General features: G+C 32.8%; 1 protein-coding gene across 1 annotated transcript in view; it reads right to left on the bottom strand.

The window, feature by feature from the left end:
• Positions 1-3222: 3222 nt before the first annotated feature.
• The window catches only part of LOC125069280 (knirps-related protein-like), a 61875-nt gene continuing 37562 nt past the window's right edge, over positions 3223-27535 (bottom strand). Inside the window, exons 2-3 of the mRNA XM_047678715.1 lie at positions 15973-16050; positions 3223-4995 (exon numbers count right to left, since the gene is read on the bottom strand). Of these exons, the coding sequence (XP_047534671.1) occupies positions 3964-4995; positions 15973-16050 (1110 nt within the window). The 3' untranslated portion in view covers positions 3223-3963. The remainder of the gene's footprint in view (positions 4996-15972; positions 16051-27535) is intronic.

Here is a 27535-nt window from a genome sequence, read left to right as displayed (position 1 = left end):
TCTTATTGACTGTCGAAATTCTACCACGCGTTCGGAAAGAAACACCCTTAACTTGAAAAGAATCGATACTTCAAACAGAAGCAGTTTGTTGTGGAATCTATGAGTGGTACCACCCAGGTTATCTTGCATAGAGTTCTACCAGTGTGTGTTAAAAAAACTGACTCAACTCAGTAAGCAGACTATAAAGACACACGTATCAATATAGCGTATCGTCGTAAGCTGGTTTTCAATATTACTTTTATTGATAACGATAAAGGTTCATGTCAATACAAATCGAAATAGTTAGTTAATCGCTAGTCCTAGTCCTAGGTCGTTGTATTTTTGAGTTATAACGCTTTAGATGTAAAAATAAAAAATATTTCGTGACCACATCTGAGGTTGATAGTTAAAATCATCCAGCGAATAAAGACATTTTTTAGGCAGCATCAGTGTCCAAGGCTGATGATGATATGAGTAAATGATATAGATTTACGTGGTTCTTGAGGTCCTAACATAACTATTAATGTCTACCAAATCATAAAGACATTTAGCTCACCAAATCCCTAGTTACAATCTCACTAGTGAATTCTTGAAACCGACTTAAAATATTATAATCATTATTGTTAATATCGCTTATCTCTTTTTAGATTTCACGATCGCGTTCTGCGGCGTGTTTCGATTTCGTTCTCACAGAATAGTTCATCTCTATGACATATTAAGTTGTTTATTTAATTAAAATTAACAATAATAAAAAATCTCAGTTCACCGTACATCATTTTATAAATATTTCATTGTATCGGTACGATATATCATATAATATAATATGTTAACTGATGATTATAATAACATGAATTATTTATCTTAAGGTGAATCGTTTTAATTTGAATGCATTTAATTATATATTTGTATAAAATAGTAGATCTATCTTATTTTATATGAAAAGAAAATCAGAAAAAAAGCGTTATTCAAGTACGAATTACGAGAAATTTTAAATCATTAACACGATAACGATGTGCGTCCTGGTGGTAAATTGTCACAATCGCACATAGACATTAGTGCTTATATTATAGGAAATGTTAACCATTCCTAATAACGCAAATGCGTCACCGACCTAAACAATATTTATCTTTTAATACAGTTTATAATAATATAGATTTTAAGATGTAGGAAGTAAAAGTACCAGAATTATTTTGTATAAGTGAATATAATTGGCATAATCAACACGTTCACCGCGCCAGAGCCGCGAAACTCTCGCCATTGGAAATTTAAATAAGCCGACCTGGATTGAACCTGGGACCTTCGTGTATCACGATGTCTTTGAAGAGATCGCAAGGAATGTTTCCTTGAAAATAATTTTAGTTGAGCTATAAATAAATGATATTTTTCATAGGTAGTATTACAATGCCACTAATATTGTAAACTTTTCTTGTTTAAGAAAAACGGTTAGCTTAATCCGTTAATCTGCTTGATCGATTAAATAAAATCAAAATGTAGTGTATTCAAGTAGGCTCTTACAAGCACTTCTAAATCTTAATTTAATACGAATACTTTTAATTTTAATATTAAACTACGACAGGTTCGAAATGTATATTCCGACGCCAGTACGGCAAGAAACTCAGTTTTTTTTATAATTATAAAGAATAGAAGTAATGCCCTAAAGTAATTAAGGAATTACTAATATTTCTATTTACCCCTCCTTTTAAGCTCTGTGGTTATATTGTTTCGATAAAAAAGTACATGTAATAATAATATCAAGACATCATCATATGTTGTATACATATACGGATAACATTAACAAAAGTTAACTCTTTAAATTTTTATAATGAACATATAGAACAAGAAAGACAATTACATGAAAATGTCTATATAGGTTAATGAGAACACAAATTAAGTACCGCAATTATCGTGGTAATTGTACATTCATTTAGCTTATAGATCCGACATTAATAAAAGCCTTAAAGTCTGTTTTATGTTCATATTTTATGACATATATCGGTATTTATATCCTGTTCCACAGCTTAGGTGACATGACTAAATACTTTCTCGTTATAACGTCAAACAACAATAGTCAGTTTTGATGTGTAACTATATTGTAACTACAGGCACAAGGGTTTTAAAATCTTAGTTCCCAAAGTTGGTAGGACCTTGGTGATGTAAGAGATAGTTAGTATTTCTGACAGCGCCAATATGTACACATACTGGTGATTATTTACTATCAGGTGGCCCATTAGCGCGCCCCGTCTGGTTAAACACGAGAAATCATGAATAGTTTAGCCTAATTTTATTTTATATCGTTTGAGGTTGTGAAGAATAACACCGTAAAGAACCCTCCATGTATTTGAACCAAGCATTGGAGCATGCAGGTACTACTTCCAAACCTTTTACTAAAAGAGAGATATTTACTGAATTAACAGCTTTTTAAATTCCTCTAGTGTAATGGTGTTAAAGGTTAATTTAGCGACCCACCTCACACGAATGTCATTTATTAATAAAGAAAATAATATGATTTAAATATAATCTATATTTTATAGCATTCAGGAATAATGTTTCTAGTCTAGTAATACTGACAGAAATTAAACATCATCTCCGGAGATACCCCCGCCATACAAACAAAAAAAGTTTACCTCTTTATAACATGTGTAGATTTTATGACTCCGTTATAATGTTATTTAAAAGGATATTGAAAAAGTCATATTCAACTACAGATATAGTAGAAATAAAAAAAATAATGTTTTTTGCTCGTTATAATTGCTGCTGCATTAGTTCTTATCTAACTTTATGATATCGTATTTTATTAGGCTTGCGACGTGGAAAAAATTTAAATTTAAATTTTGAGGTTAGGACTAGTAATTTTTTATTAACAGATTTAAGATTTTTTAACATTAATAGCACGCGTTGAGATAGCGTTTATAGTGTTGCTACTGATTGATATTTTTATGACAAAAAACGTTTCCGCCTAAGATTAGAATGTGAATGGCCAGTTATATTTGCTATATGTGATGATGATGAATTTAATATATTTGATAAAATACTCTTTGGTCCAACAAATATTAAAATGTTTAGCCTATTAGCGACTTTATATGGAATTGATTTAATTGCAAATCTTTCATATTATGATGATAGGAAAGATTTTATCTAGAAATAATATATTTATAATACGATTGGGTTGAAATAAAATAAAATATTTTCGAGTGCGTGAATTATTTATTTTGTACGTTTCCGTAGAAGGCATTCATTAAAATCATTTCTTTCATAAAACATGCTACTTATAATAACTTTATATACACATATATTTCTCACAAAACTATGACATCTGAGTATGTATTTTCGACTAAATTTTTATTAAGTTGAGTACACAATGCAGTATATAAAACATTACAATGAAATATTGAGCAAATCCATAGGAATGTATAAGTATAGAGTTTACAAAAATACCTTGTAAACGATATGGAATGTTTCAAACTAAATATATCAAGGACGTATAATCTTAGAACTTAAAGTTAATTTAGATTTGAATCGAAAACAAAAGGTTTCTTCACAATGCACCCGAAGTTAAAACATGTTAAAAATTCAAACGACACGTCAATCAAAATTCTACTAGAATTGAATAAATTATATTAAAATAATACAAAAATATATGCAGTTATATTATTTTCTCGTTAAAATGGGATGCAACAATGTTCCATTTTCTCTTTAAAAACCAGCTAACTAACCTAATGCTTACAGTACAAATAATTTAGTATTTACACACAATTTTTACATCCATCAACCGGGCTTTAAGTACGAATAACATTTTTATTAACTACAAACTACTTAAGATACGTATTTGGATAGACTCTTTATTCAATCGATAACAATTCACAGAACAAACTTTCCTAAGACTCTTCGTCCTACCGTAATACCATCCAATTTACTGGCCTTCGACATGGTGTGGTCAATAGTAAGTCATAGCAGCGCTGTTGAAGCGCTTCTTTGTAATTGGCGTCAGACTTTGGTCGTCAGATCTAGAGGGTGGAGCTTAATCCTTTTTATCTGAGAGTAAGCCATATCTTCCTCTTCACTAGCGGACGCTCGGTCGCTTCCAGACTCTGGATCATCATTGTCAGGAGTGATTATTTCACTGTCATCTGACCTCCGTCGGGCAGAACTTGATCTTCCATCTGATTTAACGGATAAGTCCATAGGGTTCTCTTGTAGGGGAGATTCCGACGTTCTCCTTTCGGCGGGTGGAGTAGGTACAAATTCAGCCTCAGATATAATGTCTTCTTGTGGCGTAGGCTGGACTGATCTTTGTTGTTTGAGAATTTCATCTAAAAAGAAGCGCTTTGAGTTCTCGGTATTGTTATCATCGATTCTGACATCATTATTGTTTTCAGCTGCTTGCCGTAAGGCTGCATGGTCGAGTAAATGTCTTGAGTAAATCGGGTGGAAACCAGGCGGAAATAGTAGTGGGTGATTTGGGGGAAATGGGTTAAAATGTGGTGGTGGTAAAAACGGCGAATGGGGAAAGTGGGGCAAGGTAATATTGGCTAAGGGGAGTTGCAGGAAGGCATCTCTAGGTGGGGTCAGTGGTCTATCCGGTGGGCGAGATTGCGTAATCCGAGTCTTTTCGTCTAGCTTAGGGGATGAACCACTTCGATGTGAGTCTGGCGATCCAGAGCAGGGCCTTTTGTAGTCATCCAGACCTAATAAAGCTAGTTCTTCTTTAGATCGTGGTCTAGCAAGCCCAGGGAAAAGGTGAGGCGGGAACGGCGGTGCGAGGTGAGGTGACTGAGGCATCCTCGGTGGTGATTGTGACTGAGCAGCTTGTTGCTGTTCTTGTAAAAGACAGTGAATCTTGAACCAGTTTGACCGTCTTCCATACCTGGAGCCGGATTTAGACATGCCGACCATGAGACACTTCCGCAGTCGACACGCTTTGCACGCCGTTCGGTTTTTCTTGTTAATGACACATTCGCCATTGTTTTTGCACTCGGTGATTGAATTCAGATTGTTGTAGGAGCGACCGAAGAATGACTGAAAAGAAAGATAGAGCACATGTTAGTGATAACATCATAAATATTACATTTATTAGTCGTATTTATTATATGATGTAAAAATATTAATATTGTCGTAAAATAAACGTCGTTAATTATCTATTAAATCATATTATCTTATAAAGCAAGCTTCTTGTTGTATGCAACAAGTAAAGGCGTGTTTACACGGCCTGCTGGTTACAAGTCAAGTGCGTAACATCGAAAGCGAAACCGCCTTACTAACATCGTGTTTACGGTTTAAGACGCTACTTCCGTTGGATATAGGCCACAGGTTCGGTTCCGGTCGGCTACGTTCGTTTATGTACGGTTTCAATTTCGACCTTGGATTTTCGCTCAACTCGTTATGTAATCGTAATTGTTGCTTTCCGGGGTGATCAGAAATAAAAGGAAAAATATACACATCGATTCGAAGGTCGAGAATTAGTTTGATATTAAGTTTTTGTTTCGGTGTAGTCGAGTAACAAAGGCATATTAATGGAGTGGACACTGCCAAAATATTCTTGGAACACGGGGTGAATGATAAATTGAGCACGATTGCACCGATCGCGTCATAGATGAGGAATTTAAACTGAAACAATGCCATCTTTAAATCGCGTTCCGCGCGTGATCCGAATCTTACGAATGTGTAAACGCCGTTTGAGATCAAATGTTAGATAGAGTCGGCGCCCGAGCCGGTGTCACTGCGCTAGGTGTTTTATACTGTGCTCGGACAAATATTTTCATTATTGAAGGTTATTTTTTGTGTTAAATATATTTACTGCCACTTAAAATATCACCTATCATAATAACGTGAATATCAAGAGACATAATGAAAAATGAAAATCGTTTTACAAATTAATAATACAAAGTGAAACTTAACCAGCATAATGAAGAGGCAAACTGTTTACGATATTTTCACACAAACCCACGACCTATTGAACTGAAACTCGACCGACCGGACCAGTAGGTGTAAAAGTTTTCCTGTTGTATATGTTAGTGTAGTGTTATAATTAATGCATTAGGTGAGGATCTCCGCAGATTCTTGGTGCAAGACGTAATTTGCGCGTTATTTGTACAGTTTTTTGTTACTAGTTTCCGTTCGCGGTTTCATTCGTGTGAGGAGTTTGTTGAAAGAAAACTTCGTGAAAAATGAAATTCTGCAATACGATTTACACCGATCTACATTAGAGAAGCACGGTAGAATAAGCTCAAACCTTATTAAAAGCAAGTCATATTTTGTCGAGCGATGGGATGTGAAGATATTTGCTTGATATTGAATATTTATTGTTTTTAAAGAAATCGAAGAAAATGTAAGAAATATTGCGTTTACTGGAGTGGAAGCGAGACAGAGCTAACGTTGACGATACCGAACGGCTAATTTTTGAACCATCGTTTTGTAACATTTTCCACATAGTCCACAATTTCATAGTTTTACATTATAAGTGACATATCCTCAATATGGCGTATTGGGCAATAATATATGCATAATTATATTAAAACTCAAAGGACGAGCTTGGCGACTCGCTCGCCGCCACCTCTGACCTCTCCGAGATTAAATTGCGGTTATTCAATATAATATTTATATACTTACTATTACTGGGAAGAAATTATTACATTCATATACACGAACTGTCGATACTAATAATTACTTCAGCCTGACAATTTAAGAGAGGTATATTAATCGTGACTAATATTTTGGTTAAACTAGTGGAATTCTTGGTTCTCATTTCTTATTCATCATTGGCTTATACATAGAAGGATATGGTAGAAGTATATAAGCATTTTATAATATATGTACAGCTACTACTACTTATCAGATATTCTACCGCCAAATAATAGTACTCTGTATTGTTGTGTTCCGGTTAGAAGGGTGAGTGAGCCAATGTTATCACAGGCACAAGGGACGTAACATCTTAGTTCCCAAGGTAGGTGGCGCATTTGGTGATGTAAGGAATGGTTAATATTTCTAACTGCGCCTTTGTCTATGGGCGGTGGTGACCACTTCCCATCAGGTGGCCCATATGCTCATCCGTCAACCAATGCCATAAAAAAGCTAGCCCTGTAGCGTTTCTGATATCCAGGCACGTGTGACCAATCAGTGAGTTTATCGATATTTTTAAAAAGTTTTATTCAGCACTCCCTTCGTGAGCCTGACCTGGGCGTCTTACTGTGCAGGATTGTCTATTAAAAAGATTATAATCAGCATCAAAAACCCTTCTAATATCGCAGTCCTTGAGGATCCTTAGAATGTAAGACGCGGTCATATATGGTACCATTATTGCAGGCTTAAATATTTATGAATACATCCTATTAGTTAGATTGCTTGAACTGTCAAGGTTAATACCGCTTTGTATTTAATGGCAAAATAAGGTTTAGTTTTATTACTTGTCCACGTCACTGTACGATGAGCTTCGACGAGACATTATATTTAATACTGATCCTTATACGAAATGAAATAAGCGATACAGATCGACGCACCGATGAATCGTGTTCAGTACAATCGGCTACACTATTATAAAGTTTAGTATCGCCTTTTCGTAATACATTTGAACGTCAATAAATTATTATTAACAAATGCACTTCTTGGCTCGCCTGTATTCCTACCTTTTTGTGTCCCATCGAATAATATTTACGCGCTCGAATGTACATTAGTTTTTATGGTTCCGTTATTATTTATCGACGATAAAAGTGCGATGGGATTTAACGGCGCAGCGATAAATTCGTGTTTAGCAAAGGCCGTACCTAATAATCTAAGTTAATACTCGTTAAGCGTCCGACGTGAAATCCTCATATCGCGGAATCGCTGAAAAAGGAAATGTCAAATACATTAAAACTGGATAATAACATTTATTATAGAGTCCCTAATAGCATCTTTGCACTCGATAAAGATTTGAATTATATCGGCTATTCGATATATTTTATGTTAACGTGGATACAGCCGGTGGATATATTCTATAATATATTGAATGAAGAGGTTAGAGAAACTGCTTAATCGATTCTAAAATCGATTTTCAAATAACACGTAGCATCGTCATCAAAACCGAATTAAAATAACGCAATAGCGTTTATAGAAATATACTATCGGTATAAAACGAATGCATTCTGAAACGAATACGTTGATTAAGTCTGCTCAGAATCAAGATAATTGCAAAATTTTAGTGGAAAGTTTATTTGAATTATTAATTCTTTTAAATATCAAATATTGTTTTCAAAATAACGAAAGCGAAATAGTCAAAATAAAATATAACGTGTGATACAAAGTAAGATATCATAAATTTCGAACTGAGTAAATTCCGCAGTACCCCATTAGAACTTCATTAAATGAGGTATAAAACTTAAGACGGATTTTATATGCCCTCCTTCGTGCTCACCTACCGCAGTGGCTGAACATATTTAGATTTCTATATATGATGAAACTGTAACATGATTTTACATAAAACATTTACAAAACATTGAATCAATAAGATACTCAAAAATATGTGAATCAATTGATCCAGATTATAATTTTAATGTTGGTATTATTGACGCGCAAAATAGATTTGATTAAAAGTAAATTAAGAGAGGGCCCAGTGGTTAGGAAACATGAATCTTAGTCGAAGATTCCGGGTTAAAACCAGAGTAAGTACCACTGAATTTTCATGTGATTAATTTGTGTTTATAAGTCACCTCGTCTTCGATGGTGACGAAAAACATCTTAAGAACCTGCAAATGTCGCTTGTTAACCTGCCACATTTGTATCCGCTAAAACTTCTCTTCAAAAGGGAAGGTCCAGCATTGGGAAAATTACTTTTATCGTCATATTAATAGCATGTCTTGTCTTGTCTTGTTATAGCCAACCCTTGACCGTTAGCTCACTGGGGGACCATTTATCGACGCAACTTATTTTACCAGCATATATCAAATCAAAGTAAAATCAACACGATATTGATGTAACAACATACAATAATTAACTAAAAACTTCTGTATTATACGCGAGAAATTATAAGTGTATTCCTTGTGCAAATGTACCTATTTGCATAGGTTATCATTAACTACTAATGTAAAACAATAATTCAGCACTCGCTATGTGTTTCCGCAATGTGACATCTGCACATGTCCACCTTGAATACCACAATAAATAGATGCTGATATCATAAATCTAACGAAGATCGAATAAATATATCATTAGTTTAATGGGTGTGACTTAAAGCAAGAGGAAACTAAATGAAAATATTCCAATGTATTACGAATAGCAGTTTTTTTTTAAAATTATTTTTTCTTACTGGACTAAGATCCATAAATATATAGCTTAGACTAAAACTATTATATATCTATATGAATATCTACATATATATGAATTTTAAAAAGTATAAATCATTTTTTACATCGTCATCTTCTCCATTGAAGCAGGATATTGTACACGCAATACTTAAATAATAGTGTCTATAGAACACGAGACGCCGACGCGATTGGAAAAATAATACTTCTTTAAATAATATTGACAAATTATCCGCAAACATCGTCGGGACTTTGTCGATTAAATGCTAAAATAATCACGAAATAAAAATACATGCGTGAGAACATTCCAGACGTTAGAAATATCGACCTCTAGTCATCGGTAGTTGGTAACCCTACCAAATTACGTTTGCCGTGGTTAAATAAAGAATTGTGAACTTAAACTTTTAAATCCTCATCATAAAGTTGGCAATCGATTATTCGTTTTTTGACAGCTAAATCGATATACGTGAAGATACGGCTCGTCATCTCTCGTTTTCATTCAGAGGCGCTGACCTGAACGGAGTCTCGATGTTTTGATTACGCCTGACATTAGGATACAATCGATTATTCGTGTAATGTGAGTCGATGCCGCGCATTACTGCTTCTGATATTTCGATATCCGGTTACGATTTGGAATTGGAACATTTGTGATCGATATTTATTAATACTTAGAATTATGTTTTTAGACAAATTTTGTTAAGTCAAATTTTGATTTTTTTTTTTCGTTTCCATTATTTTAAAATTACATTTTCGTTTTAAGATTGACATTTTATTGCTTTCTTGTGTATTTGATATAAAGAAGAGTATTCTTAGTATTAATGTTTTTTTGTATTTAACCTATATAATGAGAACAATATTTATCAAGTGTTCATTTAAACTCACAAAAGCGTCGGTATTAAAATCAAAATTACAGAAATAAACGGTGATTTGGTAATTATTAGTATTTAGTATGGGCGAGTAGTTCGATCGTCCTTAAGCTGTCTTTGTAAGAGTTTATCTGTTTAAACAGACGCAAATACGCCTATCAATTGTCATAAATCAACCCAAAGTCACCATTATGGAGTTACTCGCGCAGTTACAGTGGAGTCATCCGTCAAAATGCCACTTGTCACAATAAAGTACTTAAGGTACAGTGTAGACATCAGACGAGACCATCTGGATATTTAAGCAGATTTTGTAATAAAATTAGTTGGAGATGAACATGTTCATCAATCATTTGTACAGGACAATAAACTAGTAGCCATTTCGATGTAAATTAAACGTTTCGGTAAAGCTTCTAATTATAGTAGCTCGACGATGAAGTACCGTTTGGTACAAAATAAGTTTTTTATGAATGTTTGTTATCGTTTAAGTAATTTTTTGGTAATGACCGTGAACAATGTTGTCTTCAGATGGCTACGCGAGTCTGCGCTCGTCCTAAGGTAATTCACGTTTACAAAGGGACTAACTAACGTCGCGTACTCTGCATTTCGTGACTTGAATAAAAATTATCGCCATGCTCCAATAAGTCGATCGGTGTGCCAACAGTTGCGTCCGTTGACAGTTTCATAACCTCAGTAAGACAATGACAATCATTAACCACTGACCCACTATTTAAACGAAATTCAACTTTAAGTCCCGACATCGTAAAGGATTTCATATTGATATTCCTTTAACGACGGAAGGCGAATAAATGGAGGATACGCGAATGATAGAGCAAAATAGTGTCGTCAGAAACGAAACGAATCAATTCACCCCGTTAATGGTATTGCGAGTAGCAGGTATTGTTTCAATATGCTGACGGCCGTCGCGGCAAATGAACCGATTGATTTTGAACCAGTTTTTTTAAATTAATCACTTTTAATTGCAAGGTTCGTGATATAATATTTATTATGATTGAGCAAAGGTTATAACAGGTGCTTACGAATTTATATGAACTTTTTTTATAAAATATTATAATGTTAATAACCCCCCCTGGCACGCGCGCTTATAGACATTGAATGCTAATGAGAAAAGACAAAACGGGAATTTCACCTGCGAATTGAAAAGCTAATGTTTCTGTAACGCAAGGCTACTTTAATGTTTGTGAGAATAAAATTAGTTTTAAAGCAAATTATTTTATTAATGAATAGAGCGCCGAACATTGGTAGCTTGCGCAAAACTCATTAAGGGCATTAAACCGCTAACGTTAAAGAGCTGAACGCCCAATTAAGAATAAAGTAACAATCCGATTAATTCAGACTCGTCCGAGGCCATTAAAGGCGAGACTTTTGTTTTCTTTGAGGTTGAAACTAATGCGGGTGACAAATTACGGAGCGAAGCGGTGCCTTTTAACTACCGAGGTTCGCGCACAATGGCGGCATGGCGCCACAGCCGATTGTCCCCGCACAATACACGATTACACACACAGATAATCGCAGAAAACCTTTAAAAACAAATTAGTAGCCATGATTTATTACGGACCGGTTACGAAACGAGACCTCTCCACTTTAGCCCAAATATTCCTAGCTGAGCGTTTTCCGTTCGCGTGCACTACTGTAATTTGAATTTGCTCCAAATTTGAATATAATTTGCCGTTGACGGTCGTGCGACCGTCGGAATTGCGATGGTCGCGGCAAGAACATCCGGATTTGATAAATGCCCTTGGGTTTTTAGTTTTACTTGAGATGTAAATTTTTTTTTTCATTAGAATTCAAATGTTACATATATTTAAAAAAAGACAAATTATCTCCGCAAACTCAATACCGAACAAATGTACTCGAATATTCGATAAGTAATATTAGTTAAACGTACAACAGCTTAAACTACATAAACACTGGCAAATCTGAATACAATAAAAAGCGTGATATTAAAACAACATCATCGAACCCGAGCGCGTTATTTCTCAAGATCATACTTGGATCAAATGACGTATGAACGTAGAAAATAGTAATTTCATATGAGCTTGTAATTGGAGCAATAGTAGATCGTCACACGTTTTTGCTGAAGTCCATCAATCACGCGGTACGGGACCCGGTAACTACTGCAGGTGAATCAACCGACAAAGAAAGACAAGTCTGTGTCAATAGTGATTATAGCGATCAACGACGACTGGATAGCAGTATTAACGTTAAAAGAATAGTACGTTTATGATTATATATATACATTTATATATTTTCATAATATTCTGCTATTTTTAATGGTTTAATTTAATTACAAGATTCAGTGGTTTAAAAAAAACATCTTACAGGTGAGTTGTCCTTTTTAAGAATACATTCGGTACTTGACAAATGGGTATATACATATGTCCTAGAATTTCGACCGTTATCCAAACATTTTGAAAATTATAGACCATTTTTACGCTCCTATATTAGTTGTATATGAACTATTTGTTAGTATATACTTCTCCAATAAGTCTTTATTATCTAATCTGTTTTTTTTCTTTCCTTTTTTGGTGTTTTGTAATTTGTTTATTTTTAATATATTTTTTTTAAATACTTTTTTATAATTGTGCCGTTTCCTGAATAAACTTTTATTTCTTTTTTTATTATAATGTTCATATGATTCGATCCAGTTTTATATTGACATTAAAAGTAATACAATGATATTATACAATTATAATTAAGTTTTATTTTGTAGTAATAGTTTTAGATTAATCATTTAATGATTTATTATGAACAAATTATTCGGTCAATTAATTTGATTGCTGGTTGTTCTCGGTAATTTTTCTTGTCGGTCAAACTAAACTATGAAACGTGTTTTTCAAGGATAGGTCATTTTTAATTAGTTCTATGCCTTGAAATTGTTATGATTATTTTACGTATATTTTTCTTCTATTTTGCTTTTAGCTTTTTAATATCGCTGATTACATATGATAGATAATGATTTTTAATGATCGGTGAGATGTAAAAAATGTGATTTTATTTTGTGTCTATGAAATTAGGAACAGTAACTTTGAATACGATTACTTAAGAACATCAGTCATTTAATTATTTACTATTATTCTTGAAATACTATTCTGTACACATTTTATACTTTAGCAATTTAAGTAATCGCAAGGAATTACCGAATTATTCGAATACGTCGAAAAACTTTAAACTATTTCGATAATTTGATTTCATCCGAAGTCATTTTACGGCCTCTGAACTTCTGTAACTCATTGCTCAATCGGACTCAAACGCCATGACCGACCATTCCGTTTCCATTGAGATCGCAAACATATCATTTAATCATTATAATCAATCAAAATCATCTTTGAAGTGTGTTTTTTTCGCCCTACATGAAGGCTTGATTTTGTAATTCGAATTTTAAAGATTGATTATAGAAAATCGACACATTGAATTTAGCAGGTCAGGGTTATGTATCCAGGATGTGGTATCATTACATAGGTAATAAGGTTTTTAACTAAGGTAGAATTTATATTAATAGATTTACTTGTTTTTTTTTTTGGAAGACTTTCAATTTAACGTTTCAAGGTTTCTATTTAAAGTTCAATCACGTGTTTGGTGTAACTTGAAACACTTCACTGCAAGTAAATAGGATTTGCTGAGTAAACTTCACAACGGATTCAATAATTATTATTATAAAAAATATTTTTGACAATATTTCGTTGTTTTCTAATTGACGTTGTATATTGTTGTAAAAGTGGCAAAAAGTAGAATAATTAAGCAAAATAAAAAAAAAGTCCCGCAATGTAAATTTTTACTTTTATTATTACTCAGAACCACTCCTACAAACATTAAAAACATTCGCTTTAAAAACGTAATAGACTTATAATGGCGAGTAACATTTAAGAATGACAGTATAGTATCAGTGCACTCTTTGACCTTGATTTTTTTCAAATTATAAAGGTTAATTTTGAAAAATGTAATTGGATCTTGGAATGTACCAACATGATTTAAAAGAGAAAATCATTTTTATAGAGACCGCATCTCAGTTAAATTATATATTTATACAATAATTGTGTTAGTATATTTTATTTTATAACTTTGAAAACTCGATCGGGCGAATCGAGGGAATCTTAACGTATCGATCGTTACGAATGTTTATAAGATTTAAATGGTATATGATCAATGTATCTAGGATGTTACGCTGTAACCGATTGACCGAGTTTCCTGCATCCTGCGACATTCGTGACGCAAACACCATTGTAGTTCTGTTCCACTTGATATAAATTGCACTTTGTTTACGTAAACCTACAATAATAGTCATTTTAGAAGACCTGGTTTCGTATCGTCTAATAAAGTTGTATGTCATATCGTTATAAGTGGTCTTTGAAATAAATTTAATGAGCCGATTCTTTTACTTGTAAGTACTTATGTCAGTTATATCAATAGACCGAGGTGGCTCAGTGGTTAGAACTCTAAACAAATCTATTAAATCTATCAAACAAAAAATGGATTTTTTTATGTTTTTGATTTTTATTTAGTTACCAACTTTCAGCGTGGTGGAATAGGCTCCACACTTCCTCTTAAGTGATGACCTACTGATGTGAACGTATTGACAATTGCGTATTTAAAGGTAAATGGCTTTTTTTAATAGTAAAATTGAAATATTTGAAAATTTAGATATTACAGTATATACAGTATATAGATAAAAACATTATCCTTATTAACTCCAATGCAGTCGGATAAAGTTAATATAAGAATTGTTTGCATAAGGATGTTCGCTTTAATTTTTACATCCTACGAACGAGAAATCAAAAGTGTTCTTATTTATTATGCCTCAGCAAAAAAACTATAACGGCCGAGTTGCGTGAACGAGTTATTCGTGTGCATCTCCCGGAGAAACAATGTTTACGAATAATACATACAGTATTCATCGTTATTTATATTGGAAACGTTTAGAATAAGGTCTATATTTGCCTGTGTATATTGTTAGTTAATAGACAGGGATTCGGAATCGGTTAATTGCAATTAATATTGGATCGACTTTGATATATTGATATGTATTGGTAAAAGGTCTTTTCATATTCACATTGTTTTGAATTCCTTTAGTTTAAATGCAGTTTAAATTTGTGGTGAAGATTCTCAAAGCGTTCGGTTTATTTATTGACAATAAATTAATTAATATATATTAATTTAAACTTTATATTATACGTAATAGGTAAAATTTTCTCGAGGGCGTTTGTAATGATTTAATTCTTGTAATGTTATTTAACTATTGTGATTTTTGTTTTGTTTACAATGTAACGGATCGTCTGAAAACGCCTTTAGACCTTGATACAATTTGTTGAAAGTTACACAAACGATTTTCCACACCGCTTCCACTATTAGTAACAGAATGATATCAATTATTTCATTGTTGTTATGGAAATATAAACTACCGAATATTTGCTACCAAAGACAGTATTAAGACAATAGTGCCTTGGACTACATACGTCTCATTTATACTGTATAAATAAGAGAAGGCGAAATAGTTCAGTGCCTCTTTCTCCTCTGTTTAAAGTATGTACTGGGCCAGGGTCTCTTCTTCCTTTTTAAGAAGTTTTGGAGCTCCGAGGCGGGTTGGTGCATTACAGATTATTTTTTTTGACACCGCCGAGCACGAGATGAATTAAATAAACGAAAAATATGGAGTTTGAACTTAGAATCATCGATTAAGTTTCACGCATTGTAAGCACTCACATCATAACTCTCCTCTGTTTGTCAACCAATTATCTTTTTTTGTTTGTTAATTGAGGAGTTCTAGTGTTGTCAATAATATTTTTTGGATATTGATGATCCAATCTATTATATAGTTCAACATTATATATGTATCTTACCTTGCATCCTTCACACGTGAAGGCACCAAAATGGAACCCAGCCGCTGGCTCTCCGCATACTTTGCACTTTTGATTCATCTGTAACAAGATAAAATATATTAATTAAAGTATGAATATTGAATATTACTAAACGACATACATTCCACGACAATTATATATCACCGACATTTACGAATCACCGTCACTTGACCCGCGCTAAAGGTATAAAAAATAAAAAGACATTACGTCTTGTTTTCAGCACACGTTTGTTAAAACATATTTTTTTGTCTTGGCCGATCAGACTGACGTTCAAATTAAAGGCTGAAGCTATTTACAAAAAATTAAACAAATCTCGGAATAATTTCAAGCATCTTATCTTATAGTTTAATATTTCCGTTGATCTTCGGTGACATGGGATGTTGCCTCAGATCTAGATAGCTATTCAGGTTATAACGGAAACCTAAATAACATTGGGACTTCAAGTTGTAACGCTTTTAGTTCGCTTACAATTACTGATGACTACGAATTGACAGGGATGGCTACTAAAAATATAGACCGAACTAATACAAGGAATAAACTTAAGGTATAAATCTGTATTGAACCAGCGAATAAATTAAATCAAAACATACTCATTTAAGTATGCTCCTACACATTTATATTACTATTTTACGAGGTTAGTTTTAAATAGCAATATAAATAAAACGACTACTGTTTCGGAATGTAGATTTTAGTGAAAAAAATATCAGTAGTGACTTTTATTAATCAATCACAACATGCATATATGTAATATATATGAAAAAATATCAATACTTTTTCCAATCAAGAGCGATAATAATAGGTTATCGTCTATGAAGAATATTAATTATATAAAACCTTTTTACATTTAAAAATAGAACACTTTAAATGCTCACCAAACGCCGCGTCGTCAACGTTGCAAAATATTTCAATTTGAAATGAATCTCGACAAAGTACGACACGTTATCGTTATCGTAAATTCCGTTATGAATCCGTCTCAAACCCAATTCGTTGTTAATAAACCGTAACGTTAGATTACAATCGGACATTTAGCTGGTAATTTTAAGGACCGCGGCGCATGTTATTGGATGCAATCGTGTGACGATAAATAGAAGTAGTGTGGCGGTTTCGTTTCGCGTTTTAATTTTGTTCACGTTTAATATTTTCAATATAGTTTTTTGGGAACGTTATTTTTCTTGATTATTAATTCATAGAACATTTGGATATCTATTTTCATTTAATGTTATACTGTAAATTGAATAGCTTGCTCAATAATTAGTGAGCCCTTATTTTTAAGCTATTCGTGTGGGGAACTGTAAAGTTTGGTAACAAGACTTGCTGCGTTTAAAAAATTAGTAAAACATTTTATCGCGAGAATTTAATACGAAGGCTGCATGTGCAATATTAGTATGATGGCAAATGATCCGAAAAATTGCCCTTTGGAGGAAATCTTAGTTGTCACCACTGCCCATAGACATTGAACCGTAAGAAATGTTAACCATTCCTTACATCGCCAATGCGCCACTAACCTTGGAAAGTGAGATGTCCCTTGTGTCTTTATTTACACTGGCTCACTTACCCTTTAAAGCGGAAATATTAAGTATTGCTGTTTGACGATATAACACGGTGATAATAAGGGTCCATATAAAACATTTATACCGATGAATGAATCGAATATACAAAGAAGAAAAAGTTAATGTTACAATCGAATGAATATCTTCGAAACAGATAGATAAAAAATAACACTTACTTTTATTTATTTAGAAGATGATTAGCTCTTCTCTTTATAACCATCAAATTCAAATAAATATACCCGAAAGTAGCATATTTGTAATTCTTAATAATTAATACATTATAAAAATAATCATAAACGTTTATCAAAATAAGATACAATTAAATAAATTAAAAACACATAATTGTTCAATAAAATATACCCTCCATGACATCGCTAACGAAATAAGAAGATGCATTAATTTAATAACGTTAAAAGTTACGTTCAAAAACCCAAAAGACATAAGTATCAAGATGTTATTTAAATGTATAATAATCGTAACGATATTTCAGAACGTGCTTCGTTACTGTTATTGAGAATAATATTTGAAATTTACGGTTTTTATTTTTCATATTTAATACGAATATCATGTTTCATAATTAACGTATTTTTTTTATTTGTTTTTTTTTATTACATGTTATAGCGAAAATCTTTGTAAAGGTTTTTTAGTTATTGGATAAATGTACAGATGACTCAAAATTCCTAGTTTACAGAAATTAATTAAATAAAACTTAGCTGTTAAATATTAAGAAGTCTTAGGATTGCCTTTTGATGTTCATTTCTGTAAAGACATTTTACGTTAAGGCTTGGACGGTGGAACGAAATAGAATCAATAATCTTGGGGTAATAAAATCCTTAACATTTTAGCCACAATAGGTTTACATATGTAAGACCGCTCAGTCTCAAAGATAAACAAAGCAAATAGCGAACTTCGCAGAACAAAACCTATCACAAGTTGACTCGACGAAGTAATCGTTTATCTCTTGCCTTCTGTATCCTCGTCAACTAGGCAATAGTTCACATAAATTGCCATTTGATTTTGTTTCATACGCCCTAATTCAAAAGGACGAAAATCCTTTGTTTTTAAATGTTGAATCATGAAAACTATAGCGCTGTAGAGCTCAAACAATAGGCGGTACAAAACGTATTGGTATGTATAAGCGCTGACATCGCTGATGTAAGTAAGCGGAACAGGTGCGCGAAGACGTTCCAGTCTCCCAGACGCGTATTCTCAAACAACGGTTTTGAATAGCTCGGATGGAATTGATTTTAATCCTGAAATGTTGCAGTTTTTATAATAAAATAATATACAACAATAAATCATTAAATTTTATATACACTAGACGGATAAGTAATACTTACTATTAATAAATATTTAACTTACGAGACAATATCTCGTTTGCGACGATTTAAATGTGCTTCTATGTCGCTGAAATAAATGTTTTATAATTGACATTAACTATTTTATGGATACTGTTTTACTATTTAACAGATAATAGTGGTACAGATTTGTTAGCAGGCATTTAACACCAATATTTTGTATTACTGTGGGTGTGACGAGTGAGTGTACCACTTGAAAGTAGAAGAGATATAACATCTCTGAATCGTTGGCTGAGGTCTGAAGGTGTAAGTGTTTATTAAATTGACGCCAGGTGTAGTAAGTGGTTTATTTAAAGTAAATAACGTAGAATCTACCACACATTTTAATTAAAAAGATATACAAACAGTTTTTGTTTTTATTTTAAAAAAGACGAGACAAGAACGCTCGCTCTTTAAATGCGGCGAATACAAAGTCCCTTCGCGGGTCACTCAACAAAATCTCAGAGCACAGTTGTAAATACGCATCCAGCGGATCAAGTAAATCACCCAGCATGGAGTCTTCCTCGCTTATCGCTCCGCTCATCACGCCGCCCGCTCTAAATTAGATCGAACAAGATCCCGCTTACAATACGCGACAACCTTTATAGCCCTTATGTTAATGGAATAAAGATGATATTTTATTAAAAATATGCGTAGTGAACTGTAGCCTTTGGTAACCCACTGTCTCAATGATTTGTCGGTTTTATGATATCGCCTGCTGTATTTTAATATTTTGAACGGCTCGTTAAGTCGTGTGCATTACGGTCTTGCGATTTCGGTCTGCTGTAGGTTGGTACATAGCTTACACGTGTTTATGTTGTTTAAGATATGGAAATTTGACTTTGGTCGTTACCGTTTTTATCTATATCAGATTTTTTGAGGCAAGATGATTAAAGTCAATTTTAGGACTTAAGTTCACTTTTTATGTTCAGATGATCTTCGTGTTTAATAATTAACAAAAAACATCTTCATCAAAATTAAATTTGAAATATACGTATTACTATTTAAGAGAAAAAAAAACGACGAACATTTCCGTAGCGCTATTTAGCATTCGAAGCCCGTCAATTCTGACGTTTTGCTCAAGATTAATTTAAGATCCTTCACACCTTTATCAATTTGGGCGAAAAAACTCCACACCTTCGTAAATCACAAAACAACGTTTTCAATCTGCACGTCAACCAAATATTAAGTAATTAATATGGTAATTGCATGTCTAGATTGCATTCGAGATAAATTATAAAGCCGAGTCAGTGACGGCCCTTGCGGTTCTTTTCTCAAATCGCGTGTCATAAAATTTTGGTTCATACGGGCCGATGGTCTTAAGTAAAGTGACAATTGATAATGGACTTAAAGGTGATTTGGATAACGTTTAAATTTGAAGGGTGAGATGTCAGAAAAATGGGATGCGTAAGTTCAAAATACGTAAGCGCAACTGACAAATTAATTAAGTGGTACTTGAAGGGAATCGATCTGTTGCGTCGGGTTACATGCTCGAATACACGGGAATACGGATCGGGTACGATCGAGCGATTTTGGATTTTTGCATTCGAGTGCGATGACCGCGTTTTTTTTGGGGTCACGATAAATTCACAAATTAATAAGGCGGAATATGATTCTCTATATTGTTTCGTAAATTATCTCACCGAGTGATATCTTTAGAGGAATTAATCGAATTAAATTTCTTCGACCCTTGTCATTCCTTAATTATAAGTACTATTTATTATACAAAAAACAACATTTCTATATTTTTGCCAATTTATTGACCAATGAAACTGACAGCAACGAAACCTTTTTGGTCTGTCTATCATATTATAAATATTTAAAGAATAAGTTCAAATAAATAATTGCTTGAACTGATGATTGAGTTGATTTTAAGGAGTACCCACTAAATTCAAAATGGTTAGAAACTCCAGCATAATATTCAACATCGCATTTTACAAATTTCGAATTGCAATTCAAAACTGATAAGATTGTCTACGAATCTCAAAGTCGAGAGAAAGGGTTATTGCTATTACGACGATGCAGTTACACTTGTCCGTGGTCCGGACAAATCAGTGTGTGTTCGCTTTGATGCGAGCGTGTGAAACGGGCCGGCCTGTCATTTGCCCCGACCGCCATTATTGCTGAGCCGACCTCCGTGGGAATGTTAGGGAATCGGTATAGGGAATTTCCTAGAAAATAAAATCAGGAAGATCCCGTAAGGAGAGTCTAGCTTTGTTTTTGGTGAACTATTGTCCTAGCATTGCAGTTATCGTTTCTTTGTTGTACTATTACTCTGCTAGCAGCAGAGTAAAAGTCGAAGATGCAATCAGGATGATTGTAATCATCGAACAAGATGATTGTTACATTAACAAAACAAATGAATTGGATTGATTCGGAGCAATTGCTTTATTTGTTAAAACTTTTTGGTGTAGACAAGATCATCTTAATTTTCATCAATTATTTGTATCAAACGAACGTAACCCTTCAAGTGCTCGAATCTAATCAGTATTGTTTAACCAAGACAATTTGTATTCTCCAATGGAACTAGGTCACCACCCTCCTACATGAAAAGTTTAATTTCTATTGTTGCACTGTTTGAAATTTCAATGGCGTAAGGGCTATGCGAAACTGGTTTTGAAAAATCTAAATTCTAAGACTCGTGTATTTACAACCACTTTCGTGATTTGATTGGTAAAAGCAAATGTTTTTGCGTGGAATACGAACTGTTTTAATTAGGTCGTAGCGGTCTGTCTGTTGTGTATTGACTTGTTGACTGACATTTTAATTATTAGGTCACTAACAGATTTTATATCAATACCAATTGACTAAAACAAAAGATGATAATAAATTATAATAAGTTCGAATAAATACTTAGTAAGTTGAAGTTTTTCTAGTCAGACTTACCGGTTATTATATTAGGTTTCTTAGGTTTCTTTGCAATGTATTATGCGAGTATATGAAGACCTTCTGATTCTTCCTTTATTAAGAGGAAAAGAGGGCTTAGTCTCATTTTAGGACATTTATATCCTGTTACCTTAGTGTCAATTGTGGTGCCAACAAAAACCTTGACATTGAAAAAAAATTGTATTTATTTTAGTACATATATCTCGATTCATTTTTGACACTTGACTTTTAATGTTCATAAAATACACTTGAAATGAATATAAGTGCACGACTGTAAAAAACAACTGCGCAGTGATTCTTCAAATATTTGCTTCAGACAAGGATCCGCGATTTGTACGATTTATTTTTTTTAAGAATTTTTATTTGTGGCAACTTTTTGTTGTATATGCTTAAAGTCAGTAATCGAACAAAAAATCCAATGTGAACCGAATGTGTATTAAGACGTGAGACGGGAGAATATAAAGTAAATAAGATAACAAGGACTATGAAATAAGTATAAAAGGATAATATGAGTAAAAAGCGCTCAGAATGTAAACCGATGTGTCATGGCGTTCACACAAAATAGGCTGCGAGTAAGTGAGCGCAACTAATTTGTAATAGCGCGGGAAAAATGTAACACAGATAATATAAATTACATTTGTTTGGACCAAAAAGGTTGTATACATAGTAATAATGGCATTTTAAATTATAGAAACTGTTTTTTTTTTCAAATTAAGAACATTCGCGGCCTTTAAAATAAATAACATTATGTTCATTGTATAACATTTGAGAAACATATTCAAAATTATTCTACTAAATAAACTTGTTGCTTAGTAATAATTGCTATACATTTGAAAGTGTTTTCGAATATTCCACATAAAACATAAAATCGGACGATAATATCGATAATCTTAACCCGTACACTTACGATTATAATCTTGTACATCAGAACCGCGATTAAACATTAAAGAGCAGGGCCGATCGGAATATAATAATCCATCATAAAATCTGTAATACCTCTGCAGTCAGCGCCGCGATCTCTTGATTTCGTTTTGATAGGCGATAATTTGTTATGCTCTCATGGTAACATACTGTGATCTGTGACTGCATACAGATTAAATAAGCCTGTCTTAACTTGAATAGTAGAGCCGGTCTAAAATAAATAAAATGTTAATATGATCCTTATGCTGTGTAAAAATAATAACAACAGGAAAAGAAAATAATTGTGGTTTGGAAGAACTAAGGCTAATATCCTTTTTGTATATTTGTCGTGTCCAAGTGACGTCCAGATATTTTTTCTAATTGAGAAAGATTTAAATAAATTCTGGAATTGTGTTCTCTGTGGTGAAGCAAAATACCGCGTTTGTGGGATGAAAATATGCCACCTGTACCACTAACATAAAGAGGAGCAATCTGGTGGAATAACCTGCAAAACTTCTCCCCTTTAAACTTCGGAAAAATCTCCTGGCTTGGTCCGAAGTAAAACATTTACTTTCCAAACAAAATTTATATTAAGTATCAGAATGCATTATACAAATATCAATGAAAGTAAAATTGGATTTTTCTATTAATTTGGAATAAATTCAATATAAATGTTATTACGATTATCATAAATAAAGTCGTCTTAAGCTATCGCGTTTCTCTACACCTCCAGACTTTTTGCAGACTCGTGTAAAGGTTTTTGATGAGATAATAAACGACCGGTTAACGTTTTTCTATGTTTGTTTTTAAATATACGATGATACGTGTTGATTATGCAAATGTGATTATGTCTTATTTTAATATATCTTTAACGATTAACTTATTATGTTCTTTTTTTTAATTTGTTTTGAACATTTTTTTTAACAGGTTTGCATCGAATAGTTTATTTCAATATGTCATATTTGTTACCATAGTAACCAACCACCAAATTATTTAGCCTAAAAAAGGTTTACCTACTATAAATCAGATATTAAACGAAGATGGACGGTTCAAGTCCGGGCAAGCACCACTGATTTCATGTGCTTAATTTTTATGTTTGATTTATTTCGTATTCCACGTTCAAAAATCATTGTGGGGATACCTACATCTGTCAGATAAAATTCTGTCATCTGTGCATCGATCGACCTCATTGGCTCGTTGGTAAATAAGCTGTCTTTAGGAGAGACAGCTTATTTACCTTTGATTATCAGCGCTTCATACGGCTTGTCACATATTTTTCCATCCAAAAACTGAATTATAAATATAATAATAATTATTTACAGTTAATTTTAATATAATTTGAAATTCAACTTAACAGTTCGAACGAATGTCAGCGTCGATTTCAGCCAATACATGATCGCGTAAGTGTTCTTGAATTAATTTATTTGAACATTAAAACGTTAGTATTTGTAACATTTCGACATGCATCCAATGTGTGTTGAATACGAACATGATATTATGCGGGTTCACGAATCGGCGCGCACGTCCCGTCATTACTGCCTGACCCGTGCAATACAAGTCGATATTGTATTCGAATTGGCGCTATGGAATAGTCTTCCATCTGTCATATTTATTGCAATGGCAATAAATTGTAAAGTTTCAAAATTCGAACGCGAATTCGAAATTATTAAGCAACTTATTATATGATATTAGTCGGAATTAAATTAATCTGTGAAATCTTAGTAGATATTGTCGCTTCATTAATATTCTAATGTTTGCGGATCGTAGTCTATATCTTTAATATGTGTTAAACTGTTCTGATAAATCCCATTTTTTTCAATTAGCCACTAAGGAATAGTCGATAATTTTATTTTATTCCTAAAGTAATCATTTAAATTTAAATGACTATCGATTAATACTCATTAGGGAATCTTAAATGCTTACGCCCTTTGCGAAAACTGGTTGCATATCGTTTTAACGTTAATTATAATCTAGTGTTTAAAGGTTAAATATTTTTAGACGTTAAATATGTTGCTGTTAAGAATTTTTAAAACAGAAACAAGAAGATAATTAATATTGCGTTCGAGTTACAATTGCGTTCGGTTTCATTTAAAATGATGTTTTATATAGAATGACTTTTTGATCATTATATATTTTTTTAACGAATTCTGTTAGATTTCCACAAACCGGATAATTCCAGTTCCATATTCAGATATTGACCAAGATTGGATTTGGCTGCGTGACAACATAGCCCTCTGCTTAGTTGGATACAAATCTATTATGGCAGCAATAACGAGTTATTATTTGAGTTGAATATTAACTAAACATTGAGATATCATCGCGGTACCTGCAGTCGCCAATTAAATTCTATATCTGTCTTATTATTTATACCGAATAAAGCCTTTCCATAGCCTATACACGGCATCTTCAATTATAACGGCGGTAATATTCGCAGAAAATATTTAAATAATATCAATTTCACAACTGTGATTGTGCTGTGAATGTTTTTTAATTATATTATGACAGATTTTTGATTTTTATTTTGTTTAATAATTTTGTATTATTGTGAGGATTTCATAGTCATATAAAATTGATTTAGGAGTTTATATTATATATTTTAATCGTTATGACACTTAGTTTTACAAAAGTAACAGACTATTGATAAAATTACAATATTTATTTTGTAAGAAATTATTTTATAGTGATTGTATGACAATGCATGCAAAAGCAGCCTGCATTTGAAACCCAATGCATTGATCGCATATGCAACGCTTTTTTTTTTTTTAAAATGCAACAATTATTCATTCAAACGTTTGTCATTCGAAAAGGGCTCGCCTTAATCGATAAAGGATTCGGTTATTGATCGATATGAGCGAGTGATTAATTGTACATAATCGATATAATTCAGGCCCCCGGGTAGCGATCACGTCATCCTGACACGCAATTCCACGACAGCCCGTGACAAATTGTTATGACAAAATATTTCAACAGTTGCATCAATTTATTCGAACCAACCCTCTTCAATGATCGAATCTCACGTAAATCTATACAATGCAACATGCCGACGCATTTAAAACATCCATACCCTATTCCGACTGCGTAGAGACTAAATTTGCTTATCAACGACTTATCACAACGCATTAGCATTTCAAATGCGTAACGCAGGTCACGAATGACGTAGCGTTCTGAATTTTCAAATTTGAATGAATGAATTCACGTTCGGAAATAAAGAAATGAATGGAACGTATGGGACTGCGATTTGTAAGATGACTCGGCGAATGGAAAATTTAAAATTCGAATATTGAAATTATCAATATCTATGTAAAACATCTGCTATAGATTTGTCGGTTGAATTTATTGAACGAACACTGTAATCAATTTCTGATATGCAATGCAAATAAGATTATCGATTAATTAAATTATAAATTAAATAATATTATTCGACTTATCGACGTGTTTTGGTATAAATCAAAAATCTATTAAGAAAATTCCGTTGCAAAGTTTTAAATTAATTAAAAATTTATAGTTTATAGACTGCCTCGAGCAAAGATAATAAAATTCGTTATTTCACCTTTAAAAGAAGCGTTAAAGAATTTAAGAACTCTAACTGCGTTATATGAGTGATATATTAAGACAATAAATTAAAAGTGTATCCGCTTTTGATATAGGATCTATGTATAAACTATACGTCGTGATGTCGCTAGATATTACGATTCTATAAAGACTAACTGTACTAAAAACTTCGAATTTCATTCGTCAAAAACGGTTATACGAAGTTTTGATGCGCGAATCCTTTAAATTTAATAGTCAATATCACTTTGTTATATTTTATACGACCGTGTTCTGCAGTGAATTGACACTCTACTGAATGTAGTTTAATTAAATATTTTAAGAACAAATTTAATTTTACATATGCAAACAAAAAAATCATAATTAAAGAAGGATTTGATTGAAAGCCGTTAACACGTCGAAGTGACAAAACAATTATAATGATTGTTAATTTCAATGTAAGTTTAATTACAAGTGCATTGTGATAGTGAAACTTTTGAATTCCGAACGTAGAGACAAACCGACGAATAAGAATTTCCATTATATTATTCTAATGACAGACCAGATTAAAGCTTTCTACGATAATATTATCGTCCCGGGCCGACCTCTGACCCACAAATCAAACTCCGATGACTGGTCAATAGCTCGCCATAATAGTATTACGATAGAAGTTCCTATCACCTGACTCTTTTTGTACATAATACATCCATTGTTTGTTGTAAACGATACGTTTAGACTTGCGTTTCATTGGACCGACACGCGGACGTTTCAGACAGGAAAAATTCTGAATACTCGCTTGATGAGGAGCCATTAATCTTACGGTTAATAATATTTTTGTGAAATTGCATAGAGTGAAATTTTTAATGTATATGAAAGTTTAAATGATTTGAATTATTTATCAAATCATCCGTTATATATCGTTGGTTAAATTTCGATGATGTTCTAGGAATTTTTATTATTCATTTGTTATGTTAGAATTTTCATTTCTGATCGTTCATCGAATTAAGTTATTTGATACACGTCTTAATAAAACTTGTCTACGTGCGATTGATAAGTGTTCATAGAATTCTAGAAAATAATTTACAAATCTCTTGTTGATTGTGAGTTCGCTTACTACTGCTCTATCATGTGTGGAATAAAAAAGAGCTTAGATTAGAAATTGGTAGAGTTTGTTTGTTGCATAGTGTAGTACTCTCTATTTTTTTGTTTGGGTGAGTGTAAGAAATTTCCATATTATTAAATTTCAAAACATTTATTACTATAAAAGATGATCTTGTTATTAAAACGGGACCTTAAATCGATATCCTAATATGATTTTGGCTGAGTCACATCGTCTTAAACAAT

The sequence above is a fragment of the Vanessa atalanta genome, chromosome 15 (genome assembly GCF_905147765.1).
Source record: "Vanessa atalanta chromosome 15, ilVanAtal1.2, whole genome shotgun sequence".
NCBI classification, from domain to species: Eukaryota; Metazoa; Arthropoda; class Insecta; order Lepidoptera; family Nymphalidae; genus Vanessa; species Vanessa atalanta.
This window is presented reverse-complemented; position numbering and strand designations above follow the sequence as displayed.